This window comes from Peromyscus maniculatus, chromosome 4, assembly GCF_049852395.1.
Source record: "Peromyscus maniculatus bairdii isolate BWxNUB_F1_BW_parent chromosome 4, HU_Pman_BW_mat_3.1, whole genome shotgun sequence".
Classification (NCBI taxonomy): domain Eukaryota; kingdom Metazoa; phylum Chordata; class Mammalia; order Rodentia; family Cricetidae; genus Peromyscus; species Peromyscus maniculatus.
The window spans coordinates 47541108-47557150 of NC_134855.1; the positions used below are offsets into that span (position 1 = coordinate 47541108).

A 16043-nucleotide genomic window follows, 5' to 3' on the forward strand; every position below is an offset into this window, starting at 1 on the left:
CTCTGAGCACTATATGGTTATGGCAAAATGACATAGCCCAGTATATGAAAACAGTAAAGCATGCAATGGCCCTGTGTACATTAGGAGAGACACTCTCAAGTAGCACTATTTTGTATGTCATTATACACACTAAAAAGTGCAACAGGAAATGTACCTGTGACATCGAAAGGAGATTGTGTCAATTATAATTTATACTGCACAGCGTTTGCTCAGACTGCTGGTCAGCTTTCAGAGCAGGTGGGGGCAACTATTTCCAGTAATGTTGCTGTGGGGGTTTCTAGCCAGGACTTTAGATTTTACTACTGTAGTTCTCACAGAACTGTGTGGCCTGCCTTTGAACTCACTCTAGACCAGGCTAGCCTTGAGCTCAGAGATCCCCCTGCTCCTATCTCTTGAGTGCTCGGACTAAAGGTGTGTGCTACCACCTCCTGCCTAAAGATACTTTTTCAAAACATTAATGTAATTTTAAGCAAGTAAAATTTTATATTCTTTAACTAGTTTGTAATTGTTTTAAAACTTAAATAGGTTAACATTTTTAATTAACTTTTTAAAACTATCCAAGTATTTTACTAATGTTCCAAAAAAGGTATAATACGACTTAAAATTATCATTATTTAATTACCTTTTCATTTACCTTGCATAGCATCATAAGCTACTAATAGCTTTAAAAGCTGATTATAATATGCAATGTAGAATACTAACAGTTTAAATTTGGAGTTAAACTGTTTTTTTTTTTTTTTTTTTGCTATTTAAAATTTTTGCAGGTTGCTTTTACAAAAACTTTTGTTCAGCATTATGCTTTTATTATGAAAACACTGAAGAAGAGTCACGAGTCAGACACAATGTCTAACAGGATTGTGCACATTAGTGTCCAGTTGTTCAGCAATGAGGAGCTCGCCAGACAGGTGACAGAAGAGTGCCAGCTCCTGGACATTATGGTTACTGTGCTCTTATACATGATGGAGAGTTGCCTTATTAAAAGTGAGCTGCAAGGTAAACTCAGAACAATAGTCATTTGTTCGTTAGTAGTAACTTTTATGTAACAAGTTTAAAAATACTTTGTATCCTTAAAGATAACTTAAAAAATACTGTAAAAATAATGCATGTTTAGAAAATAAGTATTTGACAATTTGTAGTTGTGTAGAGAAAAAGTTAAAATCATTCCTAGTTTAGCCATCCCTAAGTAACTTCTGTTAACATTTTGCTGTATTTTTTATATTTTAATTAATTAATCAATTAAAAAATTTTTTTTTGAGACCAAGTTTTTCTGTGTAGCCCTGGCAGTCCTGGAACTCACTCTGTAGACCAGACTGGCCTCGAACTCACAGAGATCTGCCTGCCTCTGCCTCCCAAGTGCTGGGAGGCATGCACCACCACGCCCCACTCAGTACCTTTATTTTCAGGATAAGAACTTAAGTCCTTGGAAAGTTAAGTCATTACTGTTGAATTCAGCAGGTGACAGGTGACAGTGCGAAGAAAGATCTCATGTCTCCTGATGTCAGAGCTTTCATTCTGTGCCAGTACACAGGCAGGGCCACACCGAAAGACTGGGTCTTCACTTATTGACCCTCAGAGCTAAACCTTAAAAGAAGTGGGCAGGGGAGGTGGCTCAGTGGTTAAAGCTCTTGCCACAGAAGGTAGCATGAGGGCGAGCGTTAAGATCCTCAGAACTCGTGTAAACACCAGTGGGTTTTATGGTGGCCCTCCAGAGGTCAATGCTATATGGCTCTCTGCTCACAGATTGGTTTGACTTGCTGGCCTGTGAGCTCCAAGGAGCCAGCTGTGCCCGGCTCCACCTCTTGCCCTCCTCCTGCATGGCTACACCTGACTTTTCACGTGGGTCCTGGGATCTTTTCAGGTCTGCATGTTTTTGTAGCAAGCACTTCACCAGCTGAACCTCTTCCATACCACCCCAATAGCTCCTTAACTCACGGTGTGACTCTTCCCTCCTATTGTAGGTACAGAGAAAGCGCTAGTATATGATTGAACAGTATACTATAGTTTTTGAAAATATGGAACACTTCACGAATTTGCGTGTCATCCTTGCTCAGGATCCATGCTAATCTTCTCTATCATTCCAATTTTAGTATATGTGCTGCCGAAGCGAGCACTAAACAGTATACTATTGATGTTAAACAATATACTTCTTTTGCTTTTTAGAAGAAAATTAAAAAACTGTTATGGATTTTTACTTTTTGTAGCATAGCCTTTGAGTGTTAGCTGCATATTTCATAGTTTCTTTTTCCCTTTTTGAGAGAGCGCCCATTATCTTTCATCTGTATCAGTGGTATTGTCTACAGAATTATACTTAATAAAAAGATTTACAAAACAAAACAAAGTGGTGCTTAGATTCATAAAGTAGAAAACTTAGAATTTAGAAACATATATATATATATATATATACACACACATATATATGTATATATGAATGTTGTGTACCCATTTTAGTGTATACAAGTGTGCCTGTGCATGCAGAGATCTGAGAGGATGGTGAGTGCTGAGGTGACAGACATGTGCAGTCATGCTCAGCTTTTTCCATGGGTGCTGGATATTCAAATTCACGTCTTCATGCTGGCAGAAACGGGTTCTTGGCCACCAAACTATCTCCTTAGCCCATAAAGTCTATTTTCATGACTAACTGATTCAGCTGTTTTTCTGTGTAGTTTGCATTTGGCTTTTAAAGAGGAGTATTCAGGAAAAAGATATGTGAGTTTGTCTCCCATTTGTTTTTTCAATAACTATTGTATTGAAACTGTTCTTCACAAAAACTGTGTGACTCACGTGCCTGTAGGTTAAGTATGTCACATCAATCACTACCCCAGCCAAATTCTGAAGCTACAGAATTTAGCAACCTTTAACATTTTGCAATGATTTTTAAAATCACCTTTGATAATAACATACCATTTCATAATGCATATTTTTGCTTTTCCAAAAGTACCATAAAATTTGTACATTTTTATGTTAACAGTATTAGAATGTGCCTAAACTTTATTGAGTAGCTACAGATACTACAAGATCTGTTTTTAAAATTTTTAACTATTTCAAGTAGCTTCTGTTTAGCTTTTATATGAATTGTTACTAGGCACTATTCTTTTTTATTTAGTTTCTTACAGTACTTGAGATTAAATCCAGGACCTTTCTGTGTTAGACATATGTTTTACCACTGAGCCAAATTCTTAGCCTCTAGATAACATTTAAAAATTTCTTTATGGTTAAATAGTAAAGACAATACAATGGGAATTCACAATGCCACAGCAACAGCTAAAGAATAAAAGGAAAAAGCCTTCTAGTGGTCTAAGGTCCCTACCTTATATGTTTACTATGTTATATACACATTTATTTTGTATACTTTTAAATTTCTACTGTAACTCATTTTTCATGTCTCTGAAATTTTTAAATTTGCCTTATGGAACAGTTTGTGTAAAACAGAATTTATATCTGTGCAGCATATAGCTATCTATAGAAATGTCTGCAGATACTGATAACCACTGATTGATCTTCTATCTTGCAAATCTGACTACATATTGGAACATATGTGTAGCTAGAGTTTTCCTGCCTGGCCCATAGTCAGGACAAATCTTTGTCACCCGCCAGTCCCACAGCCGCTCAGACCCAACCAAGTAAACACAGAGACTTATATTGCTTACAAACTGTATGGCTGTGGCAGGCTTCTTGCTAACTGTTCTTATAGCTTAAATTAATCCATTTCCATAAATCTATACCTTGCCACGTGGTTTGTGGCTTACTGGCATCTTCACATGCTGTTTGCCATGGCTGCGGCTGGCAGTGACTCCTTTTCCCTTCCTGTTCCCTTAATTCTCCTCTCTGTTAGTCCCGCCTATACTTCCTGCTTGGCCATCAGTGTTTTATTTATTGACCAATCAGCAACAGATTTGACATACAGACCATCCCACAGCACATATGCTTTGGTTGTTTGCATTGTCTCCAATATGTAATGTGCACAGGAAAACCCCCACCAAGCTTATGCCCTTTTCCATTATCCCATGTGAGTATATATGTGTGGACATGGACATGTGAATATGTGTCTTGATACCCTGACAGAGTTGCCCGGCCCTCGAGCCTGCAGGTTATCTTGACTTCTGGTTTCCTCTTGACTCTTACAGCAAACATTTGGTCTGCCTCTCTCCATCTCTGTGCTCACTATTACCACAGTCCAGACTCTTGCTGTCTGTGGCTGCCTTTAGACTCTCGGTGCTGCACAGCTGACCACATTCTTTCTCTTACCCTTCACTCCACCCCAGTGACTTTACCGACTTCTCATATTAACTCAAACCATTGAAAGTTTATACCATTGCCTCTGTATACCGTTCTTCCTCTACGTTCTGTCTAAGGGATTGTAACTTTCCCCTAACTTCAAGAATATCATTTCTTGAAGTTATTCTCTCTCCCTAGTTTGTCTACCGAATCCTAATTCATGTTTCGTAGAGTAGCTCTTAGTTTAAATGCTACTCAGTCAAGAGAGTGTTCTTGAATTTAAATCAGCTGCATTTGTTCATAAGACTCCCTGTATTTCTCTTTTTATAGCCTTATCACACTGTCTTCCTAGGTGTGTGTTGGGGTGCGGGGAGAATTTATTTTAGCATTTTATTCTTCAAGATCAGTAGAATACTGACCATAAGTGCTCAACAAGGTGGTTTATTGTTTGTGTAGTCCTGGCTCTCCTGGAACTCACTCTGTAGACCAATCTGACTTCAAACTCAGGGATCTTCCTGCTCTGTCTCCTGAGTGCTGGGATTAAAGGTGTGCACTACCACTACCTGGCAACAAGTATTTCTTTGTTGTTGTTGTTTTTTTTAAGGTTTATTTATTTTATGTTCATTGGTGTTTTGCCTACATTCATGTCCGTGTGAAGGTGTCAGATCCTTGGAACTGGAGTTACAGACATTTGAGAGCTGCCATGTGGGTCCTGGGAATTGAACCTGGGTCCTCTGGAAGAGGAGTCAGTAGTATTCTTAACTGCTGAGCCATCTCTCCAGCTCTAGATTTATTTTTATTTTTATGTGCATTGGTGTTTTGCCTGCATGTCTGTGTGAGGGTGATGGATCCCCTGGTACTGGAGTTACAGACACTTGTCGGCTGCCATATAGGTACTGGGAATTGAACCTGGGTCCTCTTGGAAGAGGTAACCAGTGAGTGCTCTTAACCACTGAGCCATCTCCAGCTCCAACAATTATTTCTTAATGAGTGCATTTCATTTAATCCTGAATCATTGCTCTTTACATCTTCAGTCAGGAAAGTACCAGCTTGGATAAAAAAAGAAATTGTAATTGCTTTACTTTTTTAAAGATGACAAGGTGTTTTTTCACAAGAACAGTTATATTTAAAGCACTGTTAGAAAAAAATGTGTTCTTTTAAAAATATTGTTTGTGCTTATTCATTTTCTAGTTTCAATTAAATAGGCCAGCAATTCTAAATTTTATTTAGCTTTTTATTTTGTTATTCCCAACATGCTGGAACACTGTTTTATCAGTTTTCATTAGCAAGAGTTTTTATTTTTTAAATTGGGGGGGGGGGTTTCTTCAGAATTTTGAATGTAGGCAATTCTTCCCTAATGGAGTTAGTTTCCCCTTTTTCATTCATTGGGAATCAGGGAGAAACAGGCAAACTTGACTTGTAATGGTTCCTGGTTTTATGATGTAACTCGAGTAGGGTACAATAATTCCATGAACTAAAATATAAAACTAACATAAAAAAGTTCAGTAGAGGCCCTCCTTACTGATGAATTTGGCAAATACATGGTTAGATAAAGTCTGATAAAGTGAAGAATCATTTAAAAGTGATACATTGTATTTTAACTTTAAATATAGAAAAGCCTTTTTATTTTCTAGTCCTTAATAAAAAACATATTATTGTGGATGTGGGTGAGTGCATTAGTTCTGGTGCATGTGGAGGTCAGAAGGCAACTTTGTAGAATCAATTCTCTTTTTCTACCTTTCCATGGATTCCAGGGATGGAACTCAGGTAGCCAGGACAAGCATCTTGATCTGCTGCGTCATCTCATTGGTTCCCATTCTCCAGTCTTTGAATTTTGTGGGCAAAATGTTTTTAGAATGTGGTTTTCTTCATTGAATTTCATCTCATATATACTGCATCTGTAAATTTTATTTTCAGTCTGTTTAAAGAAGAATTAGCATATCTCAGTGAAACAATCTTGTTTTTCTGCCCTGAGGTTGTTGGTTTTTTTTTCTTAAGATTTATTTATTTATTTAATGTATATGAGTGTTCTATCTACATGTATGACTTTATGCTAGAAGATGGCATCAGATCCTACTGTAGATGGTTGTGAGCTACTACCGTGTGGGTGTTGGGAATTGAACCCAGGTCTTCTGGAAGAACAGCCAGTGCTCTTAACCACACAGCCATCTCTCTGGCACTATCCCTGAGATGTTTCTCCAGCACTATCCCTGAGATGTTTTTTAAACTTCTGTATCCCCATGCATTTATTCTTATTGAATCTCAAATCATATGATCTAGTTTCTATAATACTTCTTAATATGAATTCATATTTCATATACTTTTTGTTTGAATCTATAATTATGATAAAAAGAACATTAGCATGAACAGAAAAAAATGGACTTTTGGTAACTGTACCTCATTGTGTACTAGCAAATAGTACTGGTATTGAGCATTTGGTGTGAATATTGTGTGTTTCATAGTGGCAATGGAGGTTCCTTAGTCCAGTATGTTAGTTAAAAGGATTAGTGACTAAAAACTGGTATTAATGACAAAAATTGTTATACAGCCTAATTCCCTCCATTCAACAATAATTTAAACTTGGAGGATTTTTGGGAGATCTTAAAGAGGTTTCAGTGTTTATTTCTGAGATAATACTGTTTGGTAAAAAAAATTGTATTTACATAAATTCTTTGATTAGAAGATAGCAATTAATACGTCTCACTTGAAATGAGCAGACTTGAATGCTAAGTTAGAATGAAATTAACCTAGTGATGATGTTTTTGATTGAAACAGAAAATACATTATTAGAATCCAGAAAATGAGGTTTTCTAAGCACATAGCTAGCCCAGTATCAGCAATGAGGAGGACATTTAGTATGGAGTCCTGTCACAGTGTGCTCAGTGCTTTATGTTAACATTTCGTTGACTGCCTTTGAGATACACTCCCTCCCCTATTTTAAGTCTAAACAACATGTCTAGAACCATACAGATTTTAAAAGGTATGTTGGGGTTAGGATTGAAGTGTTTCTGATTCTAAAGTGTATAATAATATTCTGTGTAATTAGGGAAGTTGTTTTTAAAAAAGTAATTTTTGGACTTTTTAGATGAAGAAAATAGTTTACATGTTGTGGTGAACTGTGGAGAAGCCTTACTGAAGAATAACACTTACTGGCCTCTTGTTAGTGATTTTATTAATATTCTTTCTCATCAAAGTGTGGCGAAGAGATTTTTGGAGGATCATGGCTTGTTAGTTACATGGATGAATTTTGTTTCTTTCTTTCAAGGTATGAATTTAACTTTTTTTGGTTCAAAAGATACCTAATGCTAAACTATTAAATACTAATTAAAAATAATAGCACACCATTGAGATTATAAATCAGATGTCTCATTATTTGAATTAATTATTATTTGTAAGGAGTTTAATTATTCACAGTAACATAGCAAGGATTTATTAAGAAACGATTCCAATTTTCTGGTAGTACATTAAAACATTAGTTTAGAAACTTGAAATCTGTTTTCTCATATTTGTAACATGTTCATAATAATTTGGACAATTATTGTCAGCAATTAAAATTGTTTTTGATTTTCTTATTAAAGAAATTCAGTTCTGTTTGTGACATTTACAAAATGTTTCTTAGGAATGTTAGTTTGTTAAAAAATTCTAAAGAAAAAGGACCTGCTGTTCCTGTATTGCATTGTAAACTTACGTATGTGTGTTCTGTGTAGTTGGTGCTACTTGATTCAAAGGTGTTGAGCATAGGGAAATGTTTGATTTTACTTTGCATCCTGTGTCTGTTTGATAAAGTTGCCTATGCTTTCCTTTCTACAAGGCATGAACTTGAACAAGCGAGAACTCAACGAGCACGTGGAGTTTGAGTCTCAGACCTACTACGCTGCTTTCGCTGCCGAGCTTGAGGCCTGTGCACAGCCGATGTGGGGACTCTTATCACACTGTAAAGTCAGGGTAAGCGCGAAGTAGTCTTGTGAATTCTGCATTTTCAAAAGAATGACTTAAGAAAGAAAACACACCTGAAAATATCATATGGAATGTGCAGTGTTTAGTTGTTTCAGTTTGAATTCACCTTGTGGAAGCTTACCTGAAACAATATAATTCATTTATATCATCAGACCTCCTCAGCTGCCCCTGTTTTGAACAATTGTCGGAACTTCATAATATTTCACCTTTAGCATTATTGTTTCATATTAACTGTTGCTGGTTGTCTAACACCTTGTGTCTTTCAAAAGATAAAGATGGTCTTCAAAAAAAGTTCATAGTTTTACACAGAGTTTTGCTCTACAGCCCAGGCTGGCCTTCAACTCAGTTTGTCTTCCAGCGGTCTTGACTTTTCAGTCCCTTGGCTTCAGCTCTCTGGGTGTTGGCATTACAGGGCGTGCCATCATGACTGGCTGAAAGCTTGTAATTTGAAGATGCTAAGCACAAATAATTTTTATAAAACTTGCAAATGTTGTTATATATCAAATCATTAGTTTGATGGGTCTTTAGAAATCAGAAAGAATCCTCTAAACCTATTAAACGAAGGATTTTATGAAAATTTTGATATAAAACCCCATGAAGCTCCACTCATTAGCCTGTGTCAGTAAAAATTCTTCAGTTCTCACTACATAGTTTTGACTAGCCATGAGCTTGCTCTGTAGCCTGGTCTGGCCTGGAACTCACAGAGATCTGCCTGCCTGTGCCTCCTGAGTGCTGGGATTAAATATGTGTGTGCCACCACTCCTGGCATAGCTGAGATCTTACAGTGGGAATATTTCGAAGCCCATTGTTTTAGTCTCTGCTCTTTCTCTTTATACAGGGTGACTAGGTCAACCCATGAAAATCTGTTTGAGATTTGTGTCTTTGTGTGTGTGTGTGTGTGTGTGTGTGTGTGTGTGTGTGTGTGTGTGTGCATCTTAAGTCCTTTTACAAATGTGACACAAGAAGAGGAAACACAAAAGGGACAGCAGGGTAAGCTTTTCCTCACAGGTGGTAATGAAGTCTCTTTCCACCATCTATCCTCTAAGTATCTGTGTTCCTTTCCATGGTTTTCTGAGTCTGTTTTCTCCCGTGCATTTACCTATTCACTAAATGCGGTGCCTCACAATTTAGTGTGGTCTAATTTCAAATTTCAAAAGGTCATGTTGATTTTATAGGCATGTAAAATATCTCAAATCTCTAATAATCGTGTCTGTGTGCGTGTGAGAGAGGGAGGGAGGGAGGGAGGGTGGGAGACAAGATTACGAATGAATGAGTATGTATATGTTTAGTGGTAGGGACTTACGTGTGTTTAAAAAAAATCCAGGGTCTTACATGTTTTAAAAAGTAAGACAAGGGCTGGAGAGGGGGCTCAGTGGTTAGGAGCATCTGGCTGCTCTTACAGAGGTTCTGAGTTCAATTCCCAGCAACCACATGGTGGCTCACAACCATCTGTAATGAGATCTGGCGTTCTCTTCTGGCCTGCAGGCATACATGCAAACAGAACACTGTATACATAATAAATACATTAAATCTTTAAAAAACAAAAAACAAAAAAAACTAAGACAAACCTCGATTACCCGCTTCATTAGATTTTGTTTTTATTTTTGACATACATTCTCACTGTTGAGTCTCAAACTCATGATATTCTTGCCTCAGCCTCCCAAGTGATGGGCTACAGATGTGTACCACCATGACAGCTTTCAAAAAATCCCCTGGTTGTGCTGCATTTCACTTTGTGTTTTTCATGCCATTTAATGGTATCTTCAATGATTTAAGTATCTCTACAGTTTGCCTTAACTTATATGTATAATTAGTCCTCTTATACCATCTCCATGCCATGATCTATGACTGTTCCTTTTTTTAGTTTCCAAGCTTTGGTTCAGGCTAGCCCCCACTCTCCCATTTGCGGTATATGCTTTCTTGAGGGGGTCCCTGCAGGTGTCATATAGGGAAACAAACCCCACAAAGAGAGAATGAAAACCCAGTGCAAATGGACTTCCTCAACCTGGATCAGACTTCAGGAAGTCTACCAGGTGGTTCATTGTCAGCATATTTAAAACAGGACACTTTGTTTTAAATTAAAAACAAAAGGTTTCCTGGCAGCAATGAGTCCAATCAGTTCAGTTCCAGGAGCATAATAAAGCTTAAGGTGTGACTGACTAGGAACTCTTTACAAAGTGCATGTGACCATGAGGATGGTTCTATAGCTAGAAGGCCTAGGCTCTCATGTGGTCTCCGACTGACAGCATAGAGGTCAGCAGGCCATGAAGAACATTGGACATCTCCCCTAAGGATGGGTAATGGTCTAGGGAGGGAAGAGTCTGGAATAACCATTCTGGGGAATTAGGGTGAGGTCTGCCTCCACAGATAGCAAAAGGATCACCAGGTTGTTAACAAAATCCACTCTCAGCTTTCTGGATGGAACGCAGGCATTTGATTTGTATCTACATTCTCCATTATAAAATCTAAAAGGAAAGGATTGAGTATTATAAAGTTATGGCTCATATGATTTATTGTCTTTGTATAATCCAGTGAGGAGACATCCCTGCATGATTAACATCCCTGGTTCTCTTAGTGCTTCTCTGTGAGTACAAGGACCTCTGTGCCTCCAACACTGCCTCATTGTCTTTTCTTGTTCCCAGTGCTTTTCTTGCATGGAAAGTTATCTGGGAAGTAAAAAAGAAAAAAAAAAAGACAGATTTTGATTGATTTGATATGCAATTGAAGTTATCTGGGAAGTAAAAAAAAATACACGTTTAAGCCTTATTGTTAGAGATTTTGATTGATTTGATATACAGTTGAATCTGAGTAGCAGTTCTAGCTAGAGTGAATAACTGTTAGAGTTAACTTTTGAAAAAGTCTGTAAGACTCAAGCTGATGGCTTAATTAATGTCCTGTCATCAAATAGCATTCCCTGTGTGTTTATAGTTCCTTGTTTAATCTCAACTGCAGCATTTATTTAAGAACTTTTTGTTTGCTAGTTTACTCAAAAGGTTTGTTAAATGCTGGTCTATGTTAGACACTGTCTACATGTTAGGTATTTTGGTATTGAACCAGATAGACATGGTTGTTATTTTTGCGGACACAGTGTAAACATATGGACTTACTTTGTTACTATGCTCTATGGCAAAGTAACACTGTTTTTGTGGGAGAGATGTTAAATCTGAAAACCAGAGAAGGCCTTTCTGAAAAAAGAATATGAAGGAACCAGCTGTGTGAAGAATAAAAGAAGGTGGGTTACTGGTGGCCATGGGGGAGGTAGATAGGAATAAACCATCTCCTGTGAAAGTGCTTGTATAGGGAATTTGTGTCTAGTACGAGAGTAGATAGGATTCATTGGAGAGAGAGGGATCAGATTGCAATTCAGGTTCTTATAGATACATTGAAGAATCTTAGGTTTAATTAAAGAGACATCTGTGAAGATTTTAAAAACTGTTTGGGATCAGATTTATATGTTAAAGACTAAGTATAAGAGAATGTAGCATGGTGGTAGAACTCTTGTTTAGCATGTGTGCACGCGTACCACAACTAGGAATAGATAAATTAAGATGTTTTGTTAAGCCAATTTCTTGGATATTTCACTTATGATTCTTAAAACGCACTTCCAGAAGTGAGGAGAAGAATGATGGTCTCTGGATACTGATAGTTGAAGGAGCTTTGGAAAAAGAAGTTTTCAGAACCAGTGCTCTTACCAAATTGCTATTATTTATTTTTCAGTGAGAATGGCCAAAGCTGTTTTTAGCAGTCCTGACAGTTTTAGAAATGGAAAGTAGAAGAAGCAATACTATTTAAAGTTAAGCATCTATTTTGTATCTACATTCTCCATTATAAAATCTAAAAGGAAAGGATTGAGTATTATAAAGTTATGGCTCATATGATTTATTGTCTTTGTATAATTGCTTTCATCTAGTAGCAAATTTGGTTATTGCAGACTCAATGAGTCCTTGATTCTTGGCGCATACAGCTACGTGCTAATGAGGCCTAGTGCTAAACAGACATAGAGCATTTTATATGCATAATTTCATTTGTATCTTCATGACTTCTGGGAGGTAGGTAGTGTTATGCCCATTAATGGAGAAACTCAGACAAAATTTAAGTAACTCATGGCAGGTTATAAAATGATGAATTACCAGTATGTATACTAGGGTGGGGAATGTAGGTGGGAGAATGAGAAGAGATTATCTGAACACTATGTTAAAATACACTGTGTTGAGAAGTGGAATTAATAGGTCATCTTTAAAAGCATTCTCGGTACCTTTGACTAAGTTCTGTGGTAAGTCTAAGTTTGTTGTTGAGACTTGTACTCACTCATGGAACAGTCTGTCCAAACTCTGAAAATGGCATATTTGGTTTTCAGAGTTTCTTTTTCTTAACAAAAAACTTGCTTCATACTTTATGTGTTTATTGATTGACTGAATGATTGATTGATTGTTGGAGGAGTGTTGTATGTGTCTGAGTGTACCACAGTGTGGGTATGAAGTTCGGGAGTCAGTTTTCTTCTCCCACCATTTGAGTCCTTGGGGGTGAACTCGGTCAGGCTTGCTGTCAGTTGCCTCTACCTACTGAACTGTCTTCTGGACCTTCAAGGTTTCTTTATACATGTATTAACTTCCACATTAGTTTGTTTAAGACAGGTTATTTATTATTAACTTGTAAGTGTCATTAAATTTTTTTAGTGAGAGATGGGGAGCAGAATGTGTAAGATAATATTTTTATAAAGATAAATCTTATACAGGATAGATTGGGACAGAGTGAGACTGTTGGCAAGGTGACCAGATAAGTGATGTTTGGACTGAATGGTGGCAGCAAAATAGGCGAGGACCTATATGATAATGTCATGAAGAAGTGACAGGACGTGGAGCAAGGTAAAGGAGAAATGAAGACTGAATGGGGAGTGTGGTGTGGTAATGCAGAGGTGCAGGAGCTGAAGGCCAGCCTGGGACACATGCGACTCTGTCTCAGGAGAGGGAGGAAGGAAGGAAGGAAGGAAGGAAGGAAGGAAGGAAGGAAGGAAGGAAGGAAGGAAGGAAGGAAGGAAGGAAGGAAGGAAGGAAGAAAAGAAGGAAAGAAGGAAAGAAGAAAGAGTGTGAGATTCGCCTTGTGGTTTTAAAGGCATGGGCCGTTTATATAGGTAGCTGATGAGGGTAAGATCTTTGACTTCGATGCTTCATGCACCTTTATGTTATACTTTGTTTCCTGAAGGACATTTTGTAATTGTCTTAATTTAGATAAAATTTCCTATTCTAACCATTTTAAATTATACAACTCAGTGGTTGATAGTGTATTTTCAAAGTTGTGCAACCACATTACACTAATTCTAGAACATTGTTGTCATTATCCACCAAAGGAACCATTTACTTTCCAGTTCTGACCTCTCATTATCTCCTGGGAACTATACATACTTATGGAGGAAAGGAGGGAAGAGATTTTTATTCCAGTCCTAGCATATATATTTCTCTTTTTGGTAAGAGCCTGTTTTAGAGTTACATTTTCATTTAACTTAAAACTTAACTGAGTGGATCCATTTTATTATAAAACATTGTAATTGCTTTTCACAGTTCTCATACTGCAAATGGCTCACACCATTTTTCTTTCTAAGCCAAGATATTACAGGCTAATTATAGCATGTGCATGTTCTGTCCTCCTTTTTATTGTGTATATCCATTAAAAATTGCTCTTTCACCATTTTCAGGTGAACAATTCAGTGACAGTGATTTTTAACCATCACCAGTGTTTATGTCTAGTACTTTTTCATCATCCCCAAGGAGACTCTGTATTTGGTGAATAATAGTAATAATAGTAATGAATTTATATTATTTTGGGGAGCCATTGAAATAGAGCCTGCATTTAATTTATTTAAAGTATTTGCCAACTTTGCTTCACTTTAAAGAATAAATAGAAGGAAGCACATTGTATTCTGTAATTTTAATATTTGTCATTGGTCGCTACTTTTAGTTTATGAAGGAATGGTTTCTTGAAACAAAATATAGGTTATCTTGAAAATATATACATTTTACCATTATATATGCAATGCTTATAATTTTTACTACATGTAATTTAATGTTCAAACTATCTATGTTTATGTACTATGAAATTTTTGTAACTTTTTTGTTTTAAAGGAAACTCAAGAGTATACCCGAAATGTTGTAAGGTACTGCCTTGAAGCTCTTCAAGATTGGTTTGATGCTATTAACTTTGTAGATGAGGTAAGTTTATGTATTTATTATATATGCTTAAAAATTGGTTGTGTTGGGGATTGAACCTAAGGCTTTGTGTATGCTAAACAAGTGCTATACTACTGAACTACATCTCTAACCTGTCTAGGTATGGATGTTTTTTGGCATATATAATAGCATTTAAGGAAAAAGTGTTAGATTTCATTTAACATTGAAAATTATGAGTACCTTTTTAATGGGATAAAAGTAGAAGAATTGGTTTCATAAAGACTTCACAGAACAGGTGGAAAAGGGATGGCTAGTCCTTTGACATTTAGGAAATTGCAGAGAACCTTAATTGTATTTGCTTGTCTCCTTAGAGGACAGAGGCATACTTTTTCCATTTTAAGTGTGTATGTGTCATTTCTCAGGAGTGAAAATTAGCTTCAGTTGAAGAAGTAAAAGTGTTGGCATAAATGTGAATGGGGCAGAAGAAATTAATGAAAAGTATATTCCAACTTTATTATTTGAGCAGTGTTCTTGATAGAGAATGGAAGAATGAGCTGGAATCAAGGTGTGTTTTCTTAATAATGAACAGAGCTGGCACAGGGCACACTCTGTTGGCATTGAAGAAGTCACTCCTTCTATTAGAAGTAGCTCAGAACACACAGAATGCAGAAGAAAGAAAGACTAGACAGTGCTCCCCAATTGACCAACCCCCAATTTAAGCTCTGAACCTTGGGCAGGTAGGACCCCTGTTGTGTATGTGTGTAAGGGTGGTGAATAATTCTTCTTCTTCTTCTTCTTCTTCTTCTTCTTCTTCTTCTTCTTCTTCTTCTTCTTCTTCTTCTTCTTCTTCTTCTTCTTCTTCTTCTCCTCCTCCTCCTCCTCCTCCTCCTCCTCCTCCTCCTCCTCCTCCTCCTCTTCCTCCTCCTCCCTTCCCCTCCTCGCTCCTCCTCCTCCTCCTTCTTCTAAATTAGTTTAGTGTACAAAGTTAGGGGTTTCATTTTCTTAAAAATATTTTAACACAGTCAGAAAATTTACTGAAAAGTTAGGAATATAAAGAACTTTTTTTTTTTCAGGAATCTCTGAGTTACTGATTCTATTCCCATTTCTACCCAAAACTTTAATATGCACTTACCATAAGTTAGAATATTCACTTATATAAGCAAAGTGCAACTTTATAATCATTCATGTATTCTAAGCATCTAATTCTTAGAAGTCATTTATGTCTTAGTAGTTGCTCATTGATATATTCTTTTATTTTTGGTGTGTGTGTGTGTCTACATACATATGTACATGCAAGTCACTCAATTGCCTGGGGATGTCACAATCAACTTTGAGTGTCATTCCTTAGGAGCTGTCCATCTTATTTTTGAGACAAGATCTCTTATTGGTATATAGCTCACCAAGTAGGCCAACCTGATTGACTGGCCCTAGGATCTGCCTTTCTCTCTTTTCCCAGTGCTGGGATTATAACAGGATACCTGGCTTTTTACATTGAGCTCTAGGGGGCTGGAATGCAGTCCTCCAGTACACTCTACTGACTCTTTCTCCAGCTCTCATTGATGCTCTTCTTAGCAGAATGATGGGGTTCAGTCACCTGGGGAATTTTGTTACCGTGTCTCAGATCTCTTTCTGGAACACTTTTCTCAGTGTTTGTTTCTCTCCAGACAGTGGCATTTTGAAAGGTGTAGGTTAGTTATCTTGTAGAGT

General features: G+C 37.1%; 1 protein-coding gene and 1 non-coding gene across 7 annotated transcripts in view; one reads left to right on the plus strand and one right to left on the minus strand.

Moving 5' to 3' along the window:
• Ubr3 (ubiquitin protein ligase E3 component n-recognin 3) overlaps positions 1–16043 on the plus strand; it is a 141206-nt gene that overhangs the window by 42086 nt on the left and 83077 nt on the right. For all 6 annotated transcript variants that reach the window (XM_076569615.1, XM_015988732.3, XM_076569616.1 and 3 more), the window contains exons 8-11: positions 765–993; positions 7301–7480; positions 8027–8160; positions 14292–14378. In XM_076569615.1, coding sequence (XP_076425730.1) covers positions 765–993; positions 7301–7480; positions 8027–8160; positions 14292–14378 — 630 coding nt within the window. The remainder of the gene's footprint in view (positions 1–764; positions 994–7300; positions 7481–8026; positions 8161–14291; positions 14379–16043) is intronic.
• LOC121829280 (U6 spliceosomal RNA) lies at positions 2007–2111 on the minus strand. The gene has a single exon (XR_006072047.1). It is a non-coding gene; the product is annotated as a U6 spliceosomal RNA (small nuclear RNA).